The sequence below is a fragment of the Mustela putorius genome, unplaced genomic scaffold, assembly GCF_011764305.1.
Source record: "Mustela putorius furo isolate JIRA1106 unplaced genomic scaffold, ASM1176430v1.1 tig00003859_pilon_pilon_pilon, whole genome shotgun sequence".
NCBI lineage: Eukaryota > Metazoa > Chordata > Mammalia > Carnivora > Mustelidae > Mustela > Mustela putorius.
Genome location: NW_025422011.1, coordinates 22961135 through 22984177, shown reverse-complemented (window position 1 = coordinate 22984177; position 23043 = coordinate 22961135). Strand labels below are relative to the sequence as shown.

Here is a 23043-nt window from a genome sequence, read left to right as displayed (position 1 = left end):
GTGTTAAAGTGGTCTTTTTGTGGTTCTATACAAATTTTAGGATTACTTGTTCTAGTTTTGCAAAAAATGCTGTTGGTGTTTTGATAGAGATTACATTAAATCTGTTGCTTGGGGTAGTCTGGACATCTTAATGACACTAATTCTTCCTTGAACATGAAATATCTTTCCATTTGTCCTTTTCAGTTTCTTTTGCTTATGTCTGATAGTTTTCAGGCTTTTTAGTGCAGGTCTTTTATTTCCTTGTTTAGTTTTATTTCTAGGTATCTCTTGGTGCAATTGTAAAAGGAATTATTTTCTCTTCTACTTGGTTATTGGTATATAGAAATACTACTGGTATCTGGGTATTTTGTATCCTGAAACTTGACTGAATTCATTTCTTCTAGTAGTTTTTTTTCATGGGGTCTTTTATTTTCTATGTACAGTGTCATGCTATCTGCAGATACTGACAGTTTAACTGCATTACTAATATGGATGCCTCCTATTTCTTGTCTGATTGTTGTGGCTGGGATTTTCAGTACTATGTTGAACAAAAATGGCAAGAGTAGACATTGTTACATCCTTTCCTGATCTTAGAGGAAAATGCTGTTATTCACCATTGAGTATGATGTTAGTTATAGGTTTTTCATATATGACCTTTGTTATGTTGAGATATGTTTCCTCTAACCCTACCTTGTTGAGTTTTTAAACATTAATGAATGTTTAATTTTCTCAGATGCTTAGTCTGCATCTGTTAAGATGATTATATGACTTTCATCTTTGTTTTGTTGATGTGGTATATCATACTGATTCTGCAAATATTAAACCATCCTTGGGTCACCAGAATACATCCCCACTTAATCTTTTTACTGTGTTGAGGTATGTGATTTGCTAATGCTTTCAGGATTTTTGCATCTATATTCATCAGGTATACTAGCCTATAGTGTCTGTGTGTGTGAGATGTCTTTGGTTTTAGGATTGGGTTAATGCTGGCCTTGTCAAATGTATTTGTAATCTTTCCTTCCTTCACTACTTTTTGGAATGGTTTGGGACTTGTCTTTGAAGGTTTTGTAGAATTCACCAGTACAGGCATCTAGTCCCGGGCTTTTATTTTTTGGAAGCTTTTTGAATACTGTTCAGTTATGTTACATGTAATTGGTCTGTTCAGATTTTCTATTTCTCCTGGTTGAGTTTTGGAAAGTTGTATGTTTCTAGGAATTTATCCATTCCTTTTAGGTTGTCCAATTTGTTGGCATTTTTTTTTTTTTTGTAGTAGTCTCATAATACTTAGTATTTCTTTCTTTTTTTTTTTTTTTAAGATTTTATTTATTATTTGACAGAGAGAGACACAGCAAGAGAGGGATCACAAGTGGGGGGAGTGGGAGAGGGAGAAGCAGGCTTCTTGCTGAGCAGGGAGCCCAGTGTGGGGCTGGATCCCAGGACCCTGGGATCATGACCTGAGCGGAAGGCAGACGCTCAATGACTGAGTCACCCAGGCGCCCCAATACTTAGTATTTCTGTGGTCCCTGTTTTCTCTTATTTCTGATTTTATTTCATTCCTTTCTCTTTTTGAGTCTGTCCAAGGATTTATCAATTTTATCTTTTTGAAGAAGCAGCTCTTGGTTTCATTTTTTCCCCCTATTAAGTCTGTCATTTCTTTCTACTCTGGCCTTTATTTTTTATTTATTTATTTTTTAAAAATACTTTTATTTATTTATTTGACAGAGATCACAAGTAGGCCTTTTTTTTTTTTTTTTTTTTACTTCTACTTTTCTTGGGCTTTGTTCTTTTGCTAGCTCCTTTAGGTCTAAGTTTAGATTGTTTATTTGGGGTTGTCTTTGTTTCTTGAGTTAGGGCTGTATTACTATATATGTCTCTCTTAGAACTGCTTGTGCTGTGTCCCAAAGATTTTGGACCATTGTGTTTTCATTTTCATTTTTCTCAATGTATTTTTTTTGATCTTTGATTGTTTCATTGATCCACTGGTTGTTCTATTGAGTTAAAGAAATTCCATTTTGAGTATGTTACATACAACATACCTTACTGTATTGGGAGCTCAGGTCTTGCTAACAGAAGCAGTCCGATCACTAGGCCATGTTTCCTATGAAAGTCACTCAAAGCTTTCAGTACATGGAGTCCTGAGCACCTTGGACAAAGGAGGGTTCTTTCCTGGGCCTGTTTGAAGTATCTTTTCTGGCTTTGTCAGCGAACTGGCTGGCCTTGTGCAGTGTAATTCTTTGACCATGACATCAGCCTTTCCAGTGACTCCTGTGGTTGCTTTAGTTATGGGATAGGTCAGGCAAGTCTGTTTTGATTCTCCTGGTTTCGTTATTGGAATCTGGCTCAGGCATCATCGTTCTAGTTTTGTCTTTGACCATGTTATTTCAGTGTGAGTTGGTTTCTTCACTTGTTCTATGAAGGTTCGCCATTCATTAGATTGTTATAAGAATTTACTGAAATAGTGTAAATAGAGTGTGAAGCTGGTATGTGGTAAGGCCTTGATAAATATTAGCTATTATAAAATCATTAATTAAACGGTGCTTTTATTGAATTACTTTGGGGGACTTTTGTTTTCTGGAACAGTGATTCTCAACTTCACTGTTAAAGCAGTTTGATCTATCACCATCAGCTGTGAGATGTGCCATATGATTTATTACTGTTAATAAACACCAGATATTTGTTAATGTATTCCAAACATATTAAGTCTTCACAATATGCTGTGCTCTCTGGTAGACTCTGAAGATACAGTAATGAACAAAAACAGACCTAGTCAGCACGTTCATAGGGCTTTTAATCAAGTGGGAAAGATGGATATTAAAAAAAAAGTAAGAAAAATGTGTATTAAGAAACAAGTATTGTGATGGAAGGGAATATATTCCCATGAAAAATCTTGGGCAGTGGTGGGAAGTGCATAGCAGTGAAGTCTTTCTGGGTAGGTGGCATACAAGGTGACAAGGGAAGAATGAATAGAAGTTAACTAGGTAAAGAAGGAGCGGAAGAGGACTCGGATACAGGGTGGCATGTGTTAAGTGCTATGTTTTGGTGGGAAGGAGGGGGTATGTTCAAAGACCTAAAAGAAGGTTGGTGTGTAGAGAAAAACATGGAGAGTGTACAAGCTGAAGCTGGATGGGTGGGCAGGGGCCAGAGCATGTGGGTTGGGGGCCGTGTGAATTCTAGTCCTAAAATTCTAGTCCGAGCTCAGTAGCAATGAAGTTAATGATTTGTAAGCTTAGGGTGGGGGTGATTGGAAGGGATTAGTGAGCAGATTGGAGTTTTGTTTTTAGAAAGATGACCTTGACAGTAGAATGTATTGGAAGGAAACAGTGGACCCAAGAAGACTGGTTACAAGGCTATGCAGTTTTTTTTTCTTTTTTAAAGATTTTATTTATTTATTTGACAGAGAGATCACAAGTAGGCAGAGAGGCAGGCAGAGAGAGGAAGGGAAGCAGGCTCCCTGCTGAGCAGAGAGCCAGATATGGGGCTCCATCCCAGGACCCTGGGATTATGACCTGTGCTGAAGGCAGAGGCTTTAACCCACTGAGCCACCCAGGCGCCCCTAGGCTATTCAGTTTTAAGAGGTCATGGTGGCTTAAATAAGGAGGGTAGCAGTGGAGGAGCTGAGAAATAAAATACCCAGGAGTAGAAGCCATATGACTTGACCATGGATTGTACATTGGACACAGGGGAGAGTGGTATCAAAGACAGTGTTTACTTTTCTAGCTTTCATTTTGATGTAGACTATAGTGGATGAGGACTAGGTTTGGGGGGGAAAAGTTACTTATGTCTTGAGTTTACTAAATTGGAAAGATCAAAGTGGAGTTGAGTGGACACTTGGCTGTTCAAGCCTATAGCTCAGAAGACAGGCCTAGACTGGAGATTAAAAAGTGTGATTCATTTATGTTAAAAAGTGTCTGAATGTATTGGAGTGGATTCAGGGTACATTAGGGTGACTGGTGTGAAGTGCTTTCTGAGAGATGGGAGAAAGGACTGAAGTTAAAGATAATGTATCAGAAATTGACAACTGTGGGAAATCACCTATTTCTCCTAGGTGAAAATGATTTGAGAACTGCGAGGGTGCAGGGTAAAGACCAAATGTCAGAGATGGGTTTTGTGAATCCAGCAGTGGTTGACTCTGGCTGTTTCCTAGCTCTGCTCTGCTTGCATACCTCCCCAATGCAATCCATACCTGTTCTTTCTGTTACCCGAGGGCCAGACACACTTCCTCCTCCTGTCCTTCTTGGTTGTCCTCCTTCCTGAAGCACCTTTCTCAGTCTCTCCAATTTTTAAAATTTAAGTGTAGTTAATAGTTACTAATTTCTGGTATACAGTGTAGGGATTCGACAAATCTATACATTTCTCAGTGTTCATCAAGAAGATGTACTCTTAATCCTCTTTAATGTACCCATTCCTCACCTACCTTCTCTCTGGTAACCATCAGTTCTCTGTATTTAAAAGTCTCCCTTTTTTGGGTCTTAAATTCCACATGAGGGCAGTCATACAGTATTTGTTTCCTGACTTTATTCAGTTAGCCTAATACCCTCTAGGTCTGTCCATGTTCTTGCAGATCGCAAGATTTCAGTCTTTTATGGCTGAGTCCTGTTCCACTGTGTGCACATACACAACTGCTTTCTCCCTTAATGTATGGAAGCAACTCAAGTGTTCATCCATATCTTGGCTATAGTAAATACTGTCATAATCATAGGTGTGCATGTATCTTTTCAAAGAGTGTTTTTATTTACTTTGGGTAAATACCCATGACTGGAATTATTGGAACATATAGTAATTTTAATTTTTTGAGGAATAGTCAGACAAGGAAAAATAAAAATGCACCCAAATTGGTAAGGAAGTAAAACTTTGAGTATTTGCACATGACATACAATATAGAACAAATCCTAAAGACTTCACCAAAAACTACTAGAACTGATGATTGAATTCAGTAAGGCCACAGGATACAAAATCAATGTACAGAATTGTGTTACATTTCTGTATACTCTTAATGAAGCAGCAGGAAGAGAAATGAAGAAAACACTATTTACAGTTGAACCAGAAAGAGTAAAATACCTAGGAATAAACTTAGCAAAAGAGATGAAAGACCTTTACTGTGACAACCACAAAATACTAATGAAAGAGATTGAGGATGACACAAGCAAATGGAAAGATAATTCCATGCTGAAGGATTGGTAGAACTAATATTGGTAAGATGTCCATAGTACACAGAAAAATCTACAGATTTAAGGCAATCTCTATCAAGATACCAACAACATTTTCATGCAACTAGAATAATCTTATAATTAGCATAGAACCACAAAAGATCCCAAATAACCATATCAGTCCTGGAGATATCACAATCTCAGATTTTAAGAGTCAGTACAAAGAGAATCAAAACAGTGTGGTACTGGCACAAATATGGACACATATCAATGGAATAGGATAGACAGCCCAGAAATAAACCCATGCTTACTCAGTTTGTGATAAAGGAGATGGAAATATACAATGAGGAAGTACTTTCCTTTCCCTTCAATGTAAATAGTTCTTCTAGGTCTAATATCTTTCTGAAACTTTATGGGATCACCATTCAGTAAGGGGATTTTTACCCCCCCTTTCTATAAAGATCAGGTTTATTTTTCTGTAGGATTTTGTTTTACCCCATCACATGGCGTATAAATTCCTTGAAGAGAGATATGTAAATCAAAAGTCTTCATACTACTTGGTGCTTACTAGGTAAAAATTACTGCCATCTCTTACATAGGGTCTTCAGTCTTGCTTTCTACAGAGCCTTAGGAAATTGGGCCTTTGACTAGTTGCAATCTGGATTGGTACAATATAAAATTTAAGGACAGAGAGGAAGTTCTGTGTGTAAAATGTCTTGTTATAGTAAGTCAAGAAGAAATATAGTATACTATCATTTATGTTAGAAAGATGGGGAAAAAAGAATAGACTAGTATTTGCTTTTATAGCATGAAAAAACCTCTGAAAGAAAGGATGGTCTTATCAAATGACCCTCAAACAATTGGATGTCCTTATGCAAAATGAAATTTGATAAAGAGTTTACACCTTTTACAAAAATTACTTAAAATGGATCACAAATCTTAAAATGCAAAAAACTAAAAATTTCTAAAAGAAAGCGGGAAAATCTACATGACCTTTGGTTTGGTGATGAGTTCTTTACAATATCAAGTATGTAATCCATAAAAAAAATTGGTAAGTTGGATTTTACTAAAACAAAATATTGTGCTCTACAAAAGACACTATTAAGAGAATGAAAGCAAGTAGTATCTGTTAAAGGATTTGTGTACAAAATATACTAAGAACTTCTAAAACAACAATAAGTGAGCAAGCAGCTCAATTTAAAAATGGGCAAGAAGTCTGAACAGGCACCTCACCAAGGAATATACATAAAGGAAAAGTGTATAAAACGATGCTCCATGTCTCTTTTCATACAGTTACACACTGATTAGAATGACTATAATTATAGTCATATAGAATGACTTTAATTAACCTGATATACCAGTTGCTGGTGAGAATGTATAACAACAGGAGTTCTTTCTTTGATAGTCTTACAAAGCTCAATATAGTCTTACTACATAATCCAGCTAAAGCTCCTAGATTTTTACTCAGTTATTTTTTAAAACTTACTTTCATCCAAAAACCTGGGCATAAAATTTACTAAGCTGCTTTATTTATAATCACTTGAAACAAGAGGAAACCAAAATATCCTTCAAGAGGTGAATGGATAGTTTTTGGTAGGTCTGTACAATGGGATACTATTCAATGATTGAAAAATAATAAGCCATCCAAAGATATGAATGAATCTTAAGTGCATATTATGGAATAAAGGAACCCAAACTGAATAGGCTATATATTACATGATTCCATTTATATGAAATTCTGGAGGAGACAGAAATAGAAGGGTTAAGCAGATGAGTGATTTCGAGGGGTTGAGGGTTAAATAGGTGAAAACCAGGGTTTCTTTCAAGCAGTGGAACTATGGGGTGTGACACTCTCATGGTGGATATGTGACACTGTGCATTTGTCAAAACCCATAGGAATTTCTAGCACAAAGAGTGAACCTTAATGTATGCATAGTGTAAAAAAAAAATGGGAGATGGGGGATCCCAAGATGGAATGTGGAAAGTGACTGAGCAATTTAACTGTATTACAAATATTTGAACAACCTCAGTGAAAAGTGGTTGGAGAAATTGCTAACCTGAGTAACTTCAGAAACAATTTACTTGGAATCAGTAAACTAAAGGCAAAAGGAACTGTGCATAGATGGTCTGTTCTAGTTGATAGCTGTTTACATGAGGATATAGGTTTAACAGTTCTAAAATCACTGTATGTGTGTGCTGGAAGTAATAGAGGGTGGATTGGTATGAGGTTATGGATAAGTACACAGTGAAGGCTAGAATAATTCATATGATAACAGATTAGAGTTTAAGGCATCTGTATAAACCTAATTTACATGTAGATACATACATACCTGTGTGTGTGTGTGTGTGTGTGTGTGTGTGTATGCTGGTTATTATACCACATCCATTTCTTAGCTCTATCAGATAAGACCACCTAGAAGCATTGATACCCCAGTAGCAATGAGCACACCAGGCAACCAGATCTTGGTTTCTAATACCACTTTCAAATAACAACTAGGTTTCTTTGGAGAAATGCCTAATCTTAGGGCTGAGTCAGGAAACCTATAAGACCAGGCTTGAGCATCGGGTCTCATAATTGAAGGAAGTGTTCCAAAGAAAACCGTAACTCACAAATGATGGAAGTATGTCAAAGAGAGGAATCAACTGAAAAAACTTCCAGTGGTCAAAGCTGCAACAATTTGGGCAATCAAGTGAACTGGTATTAGGTGGTAACCCAGAGAAGAAAACAACACCAGAGTATATAGTTTTAGGTAAGTGACTGAATAAAGAAATAAATGGAGAAAATAGACAAATCTTCCACGCAGTAGAACTCCAAATAATTTTGGTACTCCTCCTTCAAGAAGGCAGCACACTCCCCACTAGGTAACTGTGGACTGCACATAGACTTCCTCCCAAAGAGGACAGTGTGGAGAGGGAGGAATGACTTCAGAGAAGAAACTTGACACTACCTAAACCAGGTAGATTAACGCCAAGATTAATACCAAAACTAGTAAGTTATGTTGATGGTATTTTTGATAGGTCATGAGGATTATACTTCCTTCCCCAAACCCACAACCCAAGTCCATACATGAGACAACACAACATCAGACTAATCATAATTGGGGGAAATTCTAAAAAGCTCTTCTTGAGTAATTTTCAATTTTCAAGGTTGTAAAAAAGTCTGAATTGTCTCTACTAAAGGTATCTTATGAGACCTGTTGGTTGAATCTAATGTAGTCTCCTGAATGGGATGGTGGAACAGAAGGAGGATATTATGTAAAAACTAAAGTAATCTGATGGAGATATTGCCTTTGTATAACATTGTATCCATAGTGGTTCATTAATTGTGATAAATGGACTGTGTAGATATAAGAATATTAATAGGAGGAAACTGGATAATGGGACAAATGAGAACTCCTTGTTCTTTCTTTGTAATTTGAAACTCTATCCTAAAAACAAAAACAAAAATAACAAAAACAAAACAAAACAAAGCAAACTTTGGAAGGATGCACATGAAACTGATAAAAAATGCTTGCCTATGAGAGACATTGGTCATTTTTTTGTTTTGTTTTGTTTTTACTAAGTACCTTAAAGATATATTTTTTTGAACCATGGAGATAAAAAATTCAAATTAAAAATTTAAACTTAAAACATTAATAGTTAAGTGATGACTTCATATTTTTTTGAGGAAAACATTCGTTTAAGTCTCTAGGAAAACTTAGAAGTATAGAAGGAGCTGTATGTATATGTTGGCCAGAACTACAGCTTCTGTTATGTTGATATTTAGAATCCTCTTAGTTCAGAGTTCCTGGGCACAAAGAGCTATGCTTAGACTTTAGGTACAAGGCAGTTGTGTGATTCTAGCTCCTTGCCTTGGGCTTTTTTGTTTAATACTTCAGCTGTATTTGAAGGCCTCTGCAATCAAAAACTAACCTGGCATTCTCCCCTATGTGAATTAGCTCATTGGTTGCTTTTTCCTTAGAATTTTTTTCTCATCGGTAAAAGAAATTTCCTAACTTTCCACGGTTCCATATCTTTTGCTCCTGACTCTCAGTATGTGGGAAAGGCAGAAGCCAGCCCTTACTTCAGTAAGAACACTGCAGCTGTTCCCATGCTTTTTAAAGACTGCAGTGGAACTGTTTCGAGTAGGTATAAATAACCGTATTTTCACGTTTTGTTTAACAGTGAATGTTTTATTTTCAATAACAGGCAATTTGTAATTACTGTCACTGTTAATCTCTTGCTAGATGTTTGCTAAGAGGGTTAACTACAGAATTAAACGGTAAGCTTACAACTGCAAATAAGGTCACCAGGCCAAGTCTAAACAAAGGAAAGAGGAAGGCAGAGAACCGCTTCCTGAGAAAGAAAGGCAGGACATGTGCACCCTCCCAGCAGCTTCAGGCCTCTGAGGCTGTTGATTTCCACGTATGCAGAAAGAAAGAAGGGAAATCATAATCGCTCATGGACACTGGGAACTTGGTAGGGAATTTGCAAACATGGTATCACTTTTTTTTTTTTTTAAAGAGTTTATTTATTTAACAGACAGTGAGAGGGAACACAAGCAGAGGGAGTGGGAGAGGGAGAAGCAGGCTTCCCCTGAGCATGGAGCCCCATGGTGGGGCTCAATCCCAGGACCCTGGGATCACAATCTGAGCTGAAGGCAGACGTTTAAAGACTGAGCCACCCAGGCGTCCCAGGGTATCGTGTTTTTTTGTTTTTTTTTTTTTTTTTGTTTTTTTCAGAAAAGAAACCTGTGAAGTAGATGCTCTTTTCTAGTAGATGAAGAAAGTGAGGTTTCAGAAAATGATGTGTCTTGTTGTTACTTACACAGAGGATTCCATGCCTGAGGCAAGGATTGAACCCTTGTTGGCTGGACTCTGAAGGCCCTTGTAGGCACATAGTTTCTGCTATTTGTACTCCATGTTGCTCCGAGTCCAGGCAATAGAATTTGGGAGCAGTGGGAGTTTGTTCAGGTAAATTAGGTTTTTTTTCTTTTAACTTGGTCAAACGGCATAGGCTGGAAGAACACTGGGGGCTAGAAGCCATAGAAGATAACTTAGGACCACTGAGGTGACCACTTCCCGTTCAGTAAGCATGATGTTTGAGGTTAAGGTACTGGGAGCTGATGCAAGAGAAGTAATGGATTACTGAGGAAGATAATAGCATATTCCTTTGGTATTTCTTTAAATAGCTTTTGAGAAGCATGCATTTTAAGAGATAGTGATTTATTGATACTATGTTGCATTTTTTGAGCGGAATTCTATTTTTGACAGAAGAAAATGTATAGTCTGTGGGGCAGTAAGCAGAAAATTGGCACAGTGAGATTTGATCATCTGGCCCGTGATCCTGGACATTTAATAGGGACATGTGTAAATTGTAGTTTCACTTTTTAAAGGTATAAACCAGTATGCATGAAGTTAGTGTTCCAAAGTCTATTGATGTGTAATAACCTGACTCTAAACTTAGTATGTTTGCAGATTCTGTGGGTCAGGAATGTGGACAGAGTCCAGAGGGGTGGCTTGTCTCTGTTCTACAATGTTAGTGACTTCAGCTGGGGAGAGTGGACAGCGGGGGAAACTATCTGGAAGTGTTTATGCTGGTGTTGGCTGTGATCCCAGTTGAGACTTCGGATCAGAGCACTCCTGTGCAGCCTCCCCAGAGTGCTTTGGGCTTCCTTACAGCATGGCAGCCCCAGGTGGTTCGACCTCACCCACAGTGGGCCAGGGCTTCAGGCTCAAATATTCTGACAAACAGGATAGAAACCACAGGAGGTTTTATAACTCAGCCTTGGAAGGGCTTAAAGCATTTATAAGCCCACCCAGATCGAGGGGGAGGAGACATAGATCCAAACCTTTCAGTTGCAAGAGTATCTAGATTACATTGAAACACATGTGACGGGAGATAACATGACTAGTGGTTTTGGAAAATACCATTTGCAAAACAGTACTGAACCCTGTAATGGGGGCCGTCCTACACAAAGTGGGAGAGGACTATAGTCATGTCCCCTGCCGTTTCTATTTTTAGCTTAGCAGTAGCTTTTTTACCATGGATACTTCTCAGAGTATTCGATGAATTATGGAAATCTAGACATATGCTGGACCCTAAAGACTACTTAGTTCAGTGGTTTCAGACTATCTTTGGAAGTGCATCTCTTTTATCTAAATGAAATAGGGGAAATTCCAAATTATACAACAGAGAGTGAAGCCTCTCTGGTGCCCAATCCCTTCCCTGTGCCTTAGACCCTAAAGCTTTTCCAAGGAATGCTGGGGCATTACAGAACCAATCTGATCATTTAATGAATGGGAGAAACCAAAGTACAGAGGGGCAGGGATATTTTTGCCAACGATTTCATTGGTTTGTAACAGTTGTAAGGTTGAAATCAAGTCTTGGTGTCCTTGGGCCAGTGTTCTTTGCAATATTACTTAAAATTATGCCATTGCCTTTTTTCCCCAAAGGTAAATATAGTCCTTGAGACTCCTGGCCTGAGGTTGGACACAGTGTACCTTCTTGGTGTTTTTGGCAGCTTCTTTTCATTATCCCAGCAGTAGGCAAAGGGCCAGAAGAGGGAAGTGAGATTCTGCATGAACACTTAACAGCATTTTTTAAAAATGGTGGTCACTTTCTCATGGCTGGAGGAATGGGGCTTGTGCTTGGTCTACAGGGGCATTCTTTGCCAGGATGGGGCATCTTGGGGACTAAGGCTGGGGGGGAGCTGAGTCTACCTGAACTCCTTGCTCTCTGACCTTGACAGGATCATACCATGTACCTGGAGAGGAATATGATGTGGTGAGAAGCATATGAATCCTGGAACTAAGTAGACTTGGATTTAAATCTTAGGAGTTACCTGACTTGGGGCAAGGCACTTTATCAATTTGAGCCTCTGTTTTTACCTTAAAATGTGAATTTAATAACCACCATTTAGGATTTTGATAAAATGACAGGTGGTAATATATTTAAAACCTCTTATGTAGTAGAAAGTAATGGGGTGTTGCCATTGAGAACCTCCACTCTAGTGTCTACTAGACTAGGGTTCAAGTCCTAATTTTGCCACTTGCAGATGTATAGTTTTCAAATTTTAAATTTCTTTTGTCTAATAAGCTTAAAAAATGGATCCCTTAGTGTAAGTTTTAGGGAAAAGGACAGAAAGTCTAATAAAAATAACTTGACTGATCTTGAGCTAACTATGTTAATTGGAATTATTTCTGAATTTTTTCCTCAATACATGAAATTCAGAAAGTCTTGTAAAACTTAATAGTAACTCTGTTCATAATACTCCATGGTGGGCTTTGGAGAATTATTCATGCTGATAGTGGAACAGGGTTTCCCTATCACTTGAGCAAGGGTGTAGTTAAAACAAAAAATCTAGTTGTATAAATACAGGGTGGGAAAGATGACCTTCATGACATTTTGTGTAAAATGGTTTGCAGCCTTCTATGATGGGAAGGTCCTTCCAAGCCCTAGGATACACTCACGGTTGTGCACAGTCCTGATAGTGTCTATGTTGCTGGATGCTATGTGGAAGGGGGAAACGATTCATTATGCTACAGCTGGAGCATGGTGACCAGCTGTAGCATAATGGGGAAGGATCTGGAAAGAGGAGGAAGGCAGAGAATCCATGTCCAGGACCTTTGTGGTCTAGGTAGTATACAGGGTTATAAGGAAGATGCTTGGGCTATTCGGTCTGGGAAGGAGGACCACATAGTGAATGTCCGTGCTGTTTTCAACTATCCACAGGATGAGCAGACTTTTCTAGGAGCCACAATAGTTCTCTGGCTGAGTACTTGGCTGAGGACCAAGGCTAAGGGGAGAAGGCTGCTTACAAGTCTGGCTTGTAAGTCACCAACTGGTGATTTTACTGTTCATATAGCTGGCCCTTCCCCCAAATCCACAGAAGACCTCTAAGCCCTTGAAGCCTGAAGAAAGCGGCGGGGGGCGGGGGGAGTACGACAGAGAGCTTAGTAGACTCTTGTGTATGTGATCACCTCCACGGCCGCCTCTCCCTGGCAGCTCTCCAGGGCTCTGACTTGCTCATGGCATCAAATTGCTGCCTCCCTCCCTGCAGCCAGCTGGCCAGGAAGTGAAGCCATGCCTTGGTATACTCACTGTAGTGCTGCTTAAACTTTAATGGGCACTTGAATCCCCAGGGGGCCATACAAATATGGAGATTCTGACTCACCTAGGTCTCGGTGGGCATCCCCCTCCCTGCAGCCTGAATTTCCACAGGTGGTGGTGATACTGGTGTGTGTGGTGGTAATGCTGGTGTGTGGTGTGAGGGTCACACCTCTGTTGCTGTTAGGAAATACTGCCTTAATTCCCCTCCCAGCACCCACGAGACTGTCTTCCCCAGATAGAACTTAGCCATGTAGTAGCCTGGTCATGTGGAGGACCATTTCAGCAGATACTTGATGTATTTAAAAGAAACAAAACGCAAACACACCACATTTCGACTTCATCTGTGTTTGGAATACAGGACGTTTTGAATGTGTGCTCGATGCTGTCAGAAACTTTACCCTAAGACACACACATTGATTTTGCCTGACAGGGTGGATTTCTTCTTTTGGAGCTGTAGGTTTGAGATGACCCTGAGGTATCAGCTTGGTATAGTAATCTTTACAAGGTATGCATATAATGAGCCATTGCTCAATGAAGTCATAACCGCAGGAGCAGTGATTGAACCTGGTTAAATATATCTGTCCCCCCCCCTTTAAATTCTATCAGGTGATCAATAGGAGCATTTCTAATTATTTTTCACGTCCTTTTCTTTCTTTCTTTCTTTTTTTAAAGATTTTATTTATTTATTTGACAGAGATCACAAGTAGGCAGAGAGGCAGGTGGTGGGAGGAGGCGGGAAGCAGAGAGCCCGATGCGGGGCTCGATTCCAGTACCCCGGGATCACGACCCGAGCCAAAAGCAGAGGCTTAACCCACTGAGCCACTCAGGCGCCCCTTTCACATCCTTTTAAAGGTCCTATCCCTTCCCTAGCAGTAGCTTATTGGTCAAATGAAGTAACGGAGAGATTTCTAGTGATGATCTTGGTGAGGTCTCTTACACAAAATCATGGTGTTTTTGTTTGTTTGTTTGTTTTTGTTCATTCAGAAACTGTGTGGTCTTGGGAAAGGCATTTAATATCCCTGATCACAAGTGATCTCCTCTGTGAAACAGGGTTAACATGATCTACCTTGAAGAAATTAAAGGAGATGACATTAATGAAAGCATTGGGTCCATTCCTAGCACAGGACACAACAGCTGCCTTTGTCTTGGATTTGTTTCTGACTTTTTTGTATGAGGGCCACATTTTATTTCCTTTCCTGCTAGTCTCAAAGCATCTTGAGAACAGGATCTGTATTTTAAATCCTCTTTTAGCCTTTTACTCTGTGTTCAGTAACAAAACGTTGAATAAATTAAGGAATGACCAGATAATCTCTAAGGTCTCCCTGGCCTTTTAAATTCTGAGATTTTGATTCTTTCAGTGTTCTAGCTGCTTAGAAGCAATTTGGAGAATTCCCTAAAAATGAATGTCTTCCATGTTAAGGGATTTTCTTTTTTGCAGTCTTATGAAATATGTATTACATTATTACTAATACGTGTGTAGCTGAGCCTGGGAGCTGGCTGCAGTAGTGTAAGTATCCTCCTTCGTTCATGACCTTGGGTCTGATTCTGTCTAGTGTGAGGTAAGTAGGTCAGGATCTGGTCTTCCCCAGGACTGCTCTCTTGGGAGGATCCCTGTGAAAGATAAGCAAGAAATATGCATTTGTTCGTTGTCATGTGACTTGGGAGTCCTGTGTAGTAGAGGCTGTTTCAGGATCTGTTCATTTCAGTGCTCACAGAAGACGCTTTTTGTGTTTTAGATTAAATTACAGTGTGATCTGTGGGGTTAGGCCAACTCAGCTGATTAGAAGAGAAATAGTAGGTCCTTTCAAATCTAGGGAGGGAACCTGGCTTCTTATATAGGCAGGTCCTTCTTGAGTTGTCTGTACGGATGAGTGGCTGGGAAATGGTGCCAGCTAAGGCCATCTTTACTAGTTAGTCATTGTACCTCTGAGATTGACAGAAAGCTGGTAGAAAAAGCATGGTCTGTCAAATTTAGACCTGAGTTTAAATTACAGCTTGGGTAGATCAACTCCAGAATCTCAATTTTTTAACATTTAAAAAAGGGATAATATCAGCCTTCTAGGTTTGTAGGGGTGATGGGTTAGATAGTATGTTAAATGCTTAGTGCAATGCCTGGCAGTGAGATTAGGCCTGATTTAAAGACAACAGTGATGCATTTCAGAGGAGGCTTAGACTAAATGGTCTGTCACTCAAAGTATCAGCCTTGGAGCGTGCTGAGGAGTATCCCAAACTTCTGCATTTTATGATAAAAGTGCAGACTGCAGCGGTGGTGCTGAGTTTTTCATGGATCTGGAAAATGGGCGAACAGTCTGGGAAAAGAAAAGACTCCATTGCATGTTTTGTGACCTGATAATTTGAAATACTGGTCCATATGTGAGTAACTTCAACCATTCTTCCTTCTCTAGGAATTGTTGATCACTTAAAGGTTTTTGTCCAGGGCTGGGGGGGGGGGGTTGTTTAGTAAAGTTATCTTAACTCAATTTCCTTCAGTCCCTGATAATTCTACACGATTTCTGTTGTCCTTTAATTCTTGGAAAAGTAAATATGGCAATAATAAAAATAAGCATCATTAAGTCCATTCCACATGTATAGTCTTTTTTTTAGACAATAGAGGGTTCTGAAATGTACTTCTATGTATTGGAAGAGACCCTACACCAAGCTTTGCTAATTAGCTTGTGGCCATTCTCTTCCCAATGGACCAATCAGTATCCATTTTAGAGGCTCAAGGTATCAGGGTAAGGTTCTCCAATAATAGGTGAATTGGATTCCATGCAGTACGATTGATTTTTGGTTAGGAGATCTTTGTGTTGTGTGTAGCAGCTAATTGTAGATTCTGAGAAAGGTGGTCAAGAAGTAGTGAGGACCGATGACTTTGAGACCCAGAAATAAAATCAAGTTTTTGTTCCTTCACATGCAGCTATTTTGAACTGGAGAGCAGTGGTCTGAGGGATGAGGTCCGATATCACTATATGCATAATGGGAAGCCCAGGACCGAGGCCCTTCCGTACCGGCTGGCAGATGGACAGTGGCATAAGCTCGCATTGTCCATTAGCGCCTCTCATCTCCAGCTCCATGTCGACTGTAACAGGTAGGTCTGTGCTTCTGTTCTTCTATGATTCTGTCCTTGAAATTGAGCAGTGGGAAGGGGAAAAAAAAAAAAAAACCAAACCCTTCCAGGCCTTACTGGGAAATAAAAACCAAGGGACCCTAATTGTAATTTAACCTACCAAATGGGCCATTAGATGTGCTGAAATGGCCAATCGTAATATGCTAAGAAAACAGTTCATTAAGATGATACAGTATCCTGTGACTAGGAACAAATGTACAAAAGGTTGATTACAGATTGGGGAGTAGTAAGTGCACCTCTGCGGACTCCCGGCCCCAGCTGAAATTCCACGGAGCTGTGATCACAGTTAACTGTGATCTATTGTTGTTGAGCTCGTTCCACTTGGAAGCCAATGAGCCACTCTACCTTAGAATGAAGCTGAGAAGCCTCTGCCACGGAGGCAGCTAATTCTCTTCCACTTCATCAAGCACAGCTTTGCTTAAATATTTTTTCCAAACAGAGGCTTCGTAAAGAGGTTGTGCTTTGAATCTTTGGGAATTAATGACCTCCATTCTCTGCAGAGGGACGAGCCTTTCAGGTTGCCAGTGGATGGCAGGACCATTGGTGAGACCTGGGGGGTTTTGTCGCGTGTTGTGAATTGGGGTGGAAAGGACATCTCGTCCCCCATGTCTGTCATTGGAGTCAAGTTTACTTGGAGCTGAAAAAAAACCTTTTGGTCTCCATTGGATCAAGTGTGGCTGGACAGTGTCTAATGGCGGTTGAAGGGAATATTTTGATCTCTCTCGAATCCACTGAAAATCCTTGTGGAGAGTGATCTCCCAGAGCAGGTCTTATCCATTGTTAGCAGTGCCTAGGAACTGTTGGTTCTTGTTACTGATAATGTCAAACTTAAAATGACTGTTCAGCCACAGGACTTGTTCTGTTAGGTCAAGAATGAGGAACCGGCGTGTTGTGGACAGCATCCTTTCTGGAACTGAATGGGAGGAACAATAATCCAGGGTCAATCAGCTCCAGATTATGTTTCTGAGGAGGAGGCACTCCAATGTGCTTGCAGTTTGAGCTCTGCAGTTTCCTTTGGAAAAGGGCTGGGAAGTACAGAGAGCAGAAATTAATGTTAGGCTTCAGGGAACTTCTGCCATCTTGAAATGAGTCTTGGTCCGTTTTAATTTATTAAAGGTGCTTTCTGGACTTGGAGAGAATTGTGAATTCAACTGGACAAAGCTTCTGTAGAAACACTGGCTCCTTTTCACCCTATTGTCCTAACTTGGGTGGCCTGGAGAAAGTCGGTCCTCATCTGCCATCTTTCTTTCTACCTCCAAGAGCTCACTGGCTCCGTCAGTTTTCTACCACTCCAGCCCAGGCAGCCTTCCTTTGGTTGCCCTGCTCCCATCTGTATGCTAATGGGAGAGCAGAAAGGCCGTGCATGTCCTATGCCACAGGTCAGAAAGGGGCCTCAAAGTTCTAGTTTAGTCATTCCCACCTGAAAAGTTGGGGGGGGGGTACTGCTCATTTCTTGCTAAGCAATTTTTTTTTGCTTACTCCTTCCAAAAGTTTTGGTCTTCTTTTTTTTTTTACTAATCTCTCTGGAGAAGGAAAGGGAGGAAAGAATATGTCTTTGCTAATCTAACATTTCACACTTCCACAGATTCTCCAGTTCCTATGAAATACTCTTTTCTGACCTCCTCAGCCACTTGGGCAAGTTAATTTCTGTTTAACGAAATTCGTTAAGTTTAACAAAATTGTCCATATAAGGGGCTCTGAGTGGTACTTAGGGTTTTATTTATTTATTTATTTATTTAAATTAAAAAAAAATTTTTTTAAGATTTTTATTTATTTGACAGAGAAAGAAAAATCACAAGTAGGCAGAGAGGCAGGCAAAGAGAGAGAGGGGAGGAAGCAGGCTCCCTGTGGAGCAGAGAGCCGGACATGGGGCTCCATCCCAGGACCCTGGGATCATGACCTGAGCTGAAGGCAGAGGCTTTAACCCACTGAGCCACCCAGGCGCCCCGGTACTTAGGTTTTGATGCTCAGTATACCATGTTCATTGTTGACTTTATACAGCTGTGGTACCTCTGTCTCCAAACTTTCATACACTATATGCCCTTCTTGGCTGCCTTGCCCTTTCCACCAGGAAAGTGGAGAGGGAATGAGAGCTGGAGTCCACAGTATTTTATAAGGTCAGACTCATTCATAAAGAAATGGACTGAGGGGGATTCTGAATATCCCTTCATTTCTCTTGAAATTTATCATATTTTAGTTCATAACCTAACATGTCCTTTATATAAGATCTTGGAAGGAGAATGTAAAGTTGTTGCCAGTTAATAATTCATGGGCCCCAAACACAAATGAGGTTTTTGGATAGGTCAGGGGAAAGAAGGGCCCAGAACACCTGGACCACAGGAGAGGTAAAATTGATTTTTGGTGTAATTCCCAAATCTGGTGACACCTAAGAATTACTGGGGAACTTATAAAAAAATTGGGTGACCAGGCCCCATCTCTGATCAGCTGGATCAGATTCCCTCAGGGTGGAAACTTCTGAGAAGCTGTATTTTTAACAGGCTTTCCATGTAGGTTTTATGCATATAGTCTAGCCTTGGTACATGGAATGGTATTTCAAAACCACTGGTTTAGGTGGAAGGGGGAGGAAGCTGAGGAAGAGGGTAAGTTGCAACAAAAAGTAAGGGACCTTGGAAAACCAAGTACCTGGTGCAGAGCCTCCAGGAAAAAAGAATAAAAGATAAAGGAAAGAGGGTAGGTCTAGTGAATAGCACAGGCTTACCTTCTTTTTTTTTTTTTTTTTTTAAAGATTTTATTTATTTATTTGTCATAGAGAGAGAAGTGAGAGCAAGCACAGGCAGACAGAGTGGCAGGCAGAGGCAGAGGAAGAAGCAGGCTCCCTGCCAAGCAAGGAGCCTGATGTGGGACTTGATCCCAGGACGCTGGGATCATGACCTGAGCCGAAGGCAGCTGCTTAACCAACTGAGCCACCCAGGCGTCCCAGGCTTACCTTCTTTGCAAGTTTCTTCCTAGCAGTGCTAGCTGATTCTAGGGTGGCAGAGACTCTGGTCCGTTTATCAGGATGCTGGTCTACTACTTATATAGGCCACTCACCCATAGAGTGAATGTCACAAAGTCTGATTTTTACCCTTTAAGCTATGCATTTCATCCTCTCGAGTTTGTTTTGAAGGCTTTCCCTCTTAGAGGTACACCTTTTTTCTCAACCTGTCCTAGAGTTCTACTGGCTAGGTGACAAACAGTGATGTGATAATATTTACTGAGTGTTGACTTGTGCTAGGCACAGTGCTAAGCATTTTATATAGATTAACGTGTCCCATACTCATGTTTACTTTCTTGCTTTAAAATGATGGGGCTGAGATTACATTGTAAGTTTACAGTCCTGCTTCTGATATTTGGCTGTACTAGGATTTGGACCCAAATCTGATTCACAAGTGTTCTAAGTGCTAGGCTGTTCAACCCAACACTGGGGGACTATGGCACTGGAAGGGCCATAAGGGAGGCCAAAGCCTGATTCAGTGTGAGCAGTTTGCTCCTTTCTAGTATCTTCCTCCCGCACACCTTAGATTGCTGATCCTTGGAGTTGTTTGGTGAGATACAAAATCTTACTAATGAGACTCATTTCATTAGCATGTAGGAAGAGACCTACATTTATTGAGCATCTACTAGAGGCCAGGTAACATGCTCGCCATAATATTTCTTAGGATAGTCATGTGGGGACAATTTTATTAGAGCTATTTTACAGGTCGGGAATTAGGCTCAAAGATCAATAACTTGGTCTCAATCATGTGTAATAAGCATACAGCCAAAATCTTGAACCAAGATCTAAGTCCCATACCTTAGTCTTTCCATCCGGGCAGATCACCTCTGTAAAATGTTAATGAGCTGTACTTTCCAGGACATAGTCACAAGCACACAAAGCAGTCTTCCCAGGGGAGAAATGCTACAGACGTTTCTGGAACCATAAAAACATTTGCAGTAGGAAGATTTCCCGGGAAATGCATTGCTCTGAGGAACTGGTATGTGGTGAGATTTTCCACTTTTTTAGGATGAGAATTGAGAAACAGTGTTTTTAGACCTAATTACACTAATTGTCACAAGAAAAGTGACTGCTATTTTAGTTGGTTGTGTTACACTTTCTGCTTGCTACGGAGGCTCACACTTTTCTTCCTGCTTCAGCTTGTTTAGCTGGGCCTCATTTTAGAAGCTCCTTAACTATGGATAGCAGACTACCTCAAGCTAGAAACAGAGAAGTAACCATTTAGTTGGGTGCATAGCCTGATTATCTCCATCGCCCTGGGGTTTTTTCCCAGCTGCCTTTGTATTTTTTTTTTTAAGATTTTATTTATTCCTTTGACAGACAGAGATTACAGGTAGGCAGAGAGGCAGCAGAGAGAGAGGAGGAAGCAGGCTCCCCGCTGAGCAGAGCCCTACGCGGGGCTCCATCCCAGGACCCAGAGATCATGACCTGAGCCGAAGGCAGAGGCCTTAACCTACTGAGCCACCCAGGCGCCCCCAGCTGCCTTTGTATTAATAGTTGCCAACTAAGATGAGAATGAAGCCTGCACTAACCTTCCTCAGGTTCTCTCATAACATTCTCTGCTCACCTTGTGGCCTCTTCCCACTACTCAGAGACCAGAATCCACTGGCATCTGGGATTTGGTGCATTAAGTGTTTTGTTTACCACAAAAGGTTGTCTTTCCTCCCCTTTGTTAACTTTTATCTTTCAGTCAACTCCTAAAATTAATGTATTGGACACTCTCTTCCAGGCTGTGGAGGATGCAGAGAAATAAGTCCTTACCACCAGAAAGGTCGTGGCTTCTTCACTCAGTCACTGTTAATTCTGACACAAGCAGAGTCTCCCATAGTGATTGATCCTGGTCCCCAGATATCAGAGAAAGCATGGACTTGGACTGAAGCCCTATTAGTAGGCTGATAAGACAACTCAGGATAGCAGCTGAGCCGTGGACAGAACTGAAAATGGTCACTCCCAGCATCTTGGTGTGGAAGTGACTGGAGCTGTGCTTCTCATTTGCTAAGGGACAGACTCAGAAGTGTTTTTCATTCAAATGACACATTCATCTACCCTTTGGCCAGCATTTTGTGCAATGTGCAGGTGTCCCTACTCCAAGCCAAACTCCTGTTGCCTCACTGCTGGAAGACCTCTCTGATAGTCATAGTGCAACAGAGCTCTGAACCCTGACCTTATTTGTTTAGACTTGTACAAGTGTGCACACACGTGTGCAGCTCAATTGTCAACTCTGATAGGAAGTTAATGGTTACGCTTTAGACAGAAAACACACTTAGATTTTACTTTTAACACATGCTGTTTGTTTACTGCAGAGCACACTGAATTTTTGCGTACAACTGACCTTGAGCATGCAGAATTAGGAAAAAAAGAACAGTATAATTCACTGAACAAGTCAGTAATTCAACATTTTTATTCAATTTTTTAGAGTAACTTCAGGATATGAGCATCTGTTTCTCTAGTTTTCTTTTCTTTTCCAAAAATGAAATATGTTGATAAGACATTTTTTCCCCAGGGAGATCCTCAAGTATTTATAAACATCTTATTAAACTTATATTCTTCAGGTAGTCAAGCCACATGTATAACATACTGTGTTGATTTTTTTTTTAAAAAATCTTATTTATTTATTTGACAGAGAGAGATAACAAGTAGGCAGAGAGACAGGCAGAGAGAGAGGGGGAAGCAGGTTCCCTGCTGAGCAGAGAGCCTGATACGGGGCTTGATCCCAGGGCCCTGAGATCATGACCTGAGCTGAAGGCAGAGGCTTTAACCCACTGAGCCACCCAGGCTCCCCTTAAATACTACGCTGGTTTTTATAAACATTTCTGCTACAGTCAGGAGGAGAAAATGAAGAGATGACTATCAAAGGCCACAGCTTCCAAGAGATCCTGGCCAAGACTTAATCTCCTGCTTTCTCAACTGGATAGATGCTTCACTTCGTGAACAGAAGCACATGCACACAATTTACTGAAATTAAGATAAAATGGAGAAATGAGCATGAGCCTCATGTCCAACTCAGCCAGCAGCTCCAGATCTTGTGTCCAGGAAGAGAGGACAAGTGAGCTAGGGAGATAGGATATACCTGTGTGTAGGTTTAAGTAACGGTAGAAGGCAGCAGTACAAAGAGCTGTTCTGAGACTGTATGTGATGGATTGCTGGATTCCTGGTGGAGACACTCGAGTTTGGTAGATCACAGGAGGGAGAGTTGGAGATATGGAATAGTCTCTCAGTCTCTTACCATCCCAGGTGAAAATGCATTACAATTTCTGCAGCTTTACAGTTTTGTCACTGTGTGATTTGATTCTGTACCAGTCACATAAATTCGGCATGGAATGAAGTCTGTCTTGTAAGCATTACAAAGCCAGTCACAGTGCTGGTGAGATAGGAGTGTGTATGTGTGAGTGGAATCAAGTTGAGGGAAAGCTTTCAGGGAGGGCCAGAGAAGGAACTATGAAAGCGGGGAGGGAAGGAAGAGCTCTTCCCTGTGGCTTAATCTAGACTGAAATGAATGCTGAATCTTTGTCTTGGTTTTGTTGTTTATAAGATGTGATTTACATATGTTATACAGGAGTGTGAAATCAGACCATTTGTGCTTTACATTCCTTGATTCTTTGTTCATTCACTCATTCACAGGGAACCATGCTTGCATCTGTAAAATGGAAATAATAGTAACTCTTCTAACTTAGAGTTGTTGTAAGAATGTAGCAAGAGAAGGT

General features: G+C 40.4%; 1 protein-coding gene across 2 annotated transcripts in view; it reads left to right on the top strand.

Moving 5' to 3' along the window:
- Positions 1 to 23043, top strand: part of NELL1 (neural EGFL like 1) — an 831926-nt gene that overhangs the window by 104313 nt on the left and 704570 nt on the right. For both annotated transcript variants that reach the window (XM_004752144.3, XM_004752143.3), the window contains exon 4: positions 16135 to 16305. In XM_004752144.3, the coding sequence (XP_004752201.2) occupies positions 16135 to 16305 (171 nt within the window). The remainder of the gene's footprint in view (positions 1 to 16134; positions 16306 to 23043) is intronic.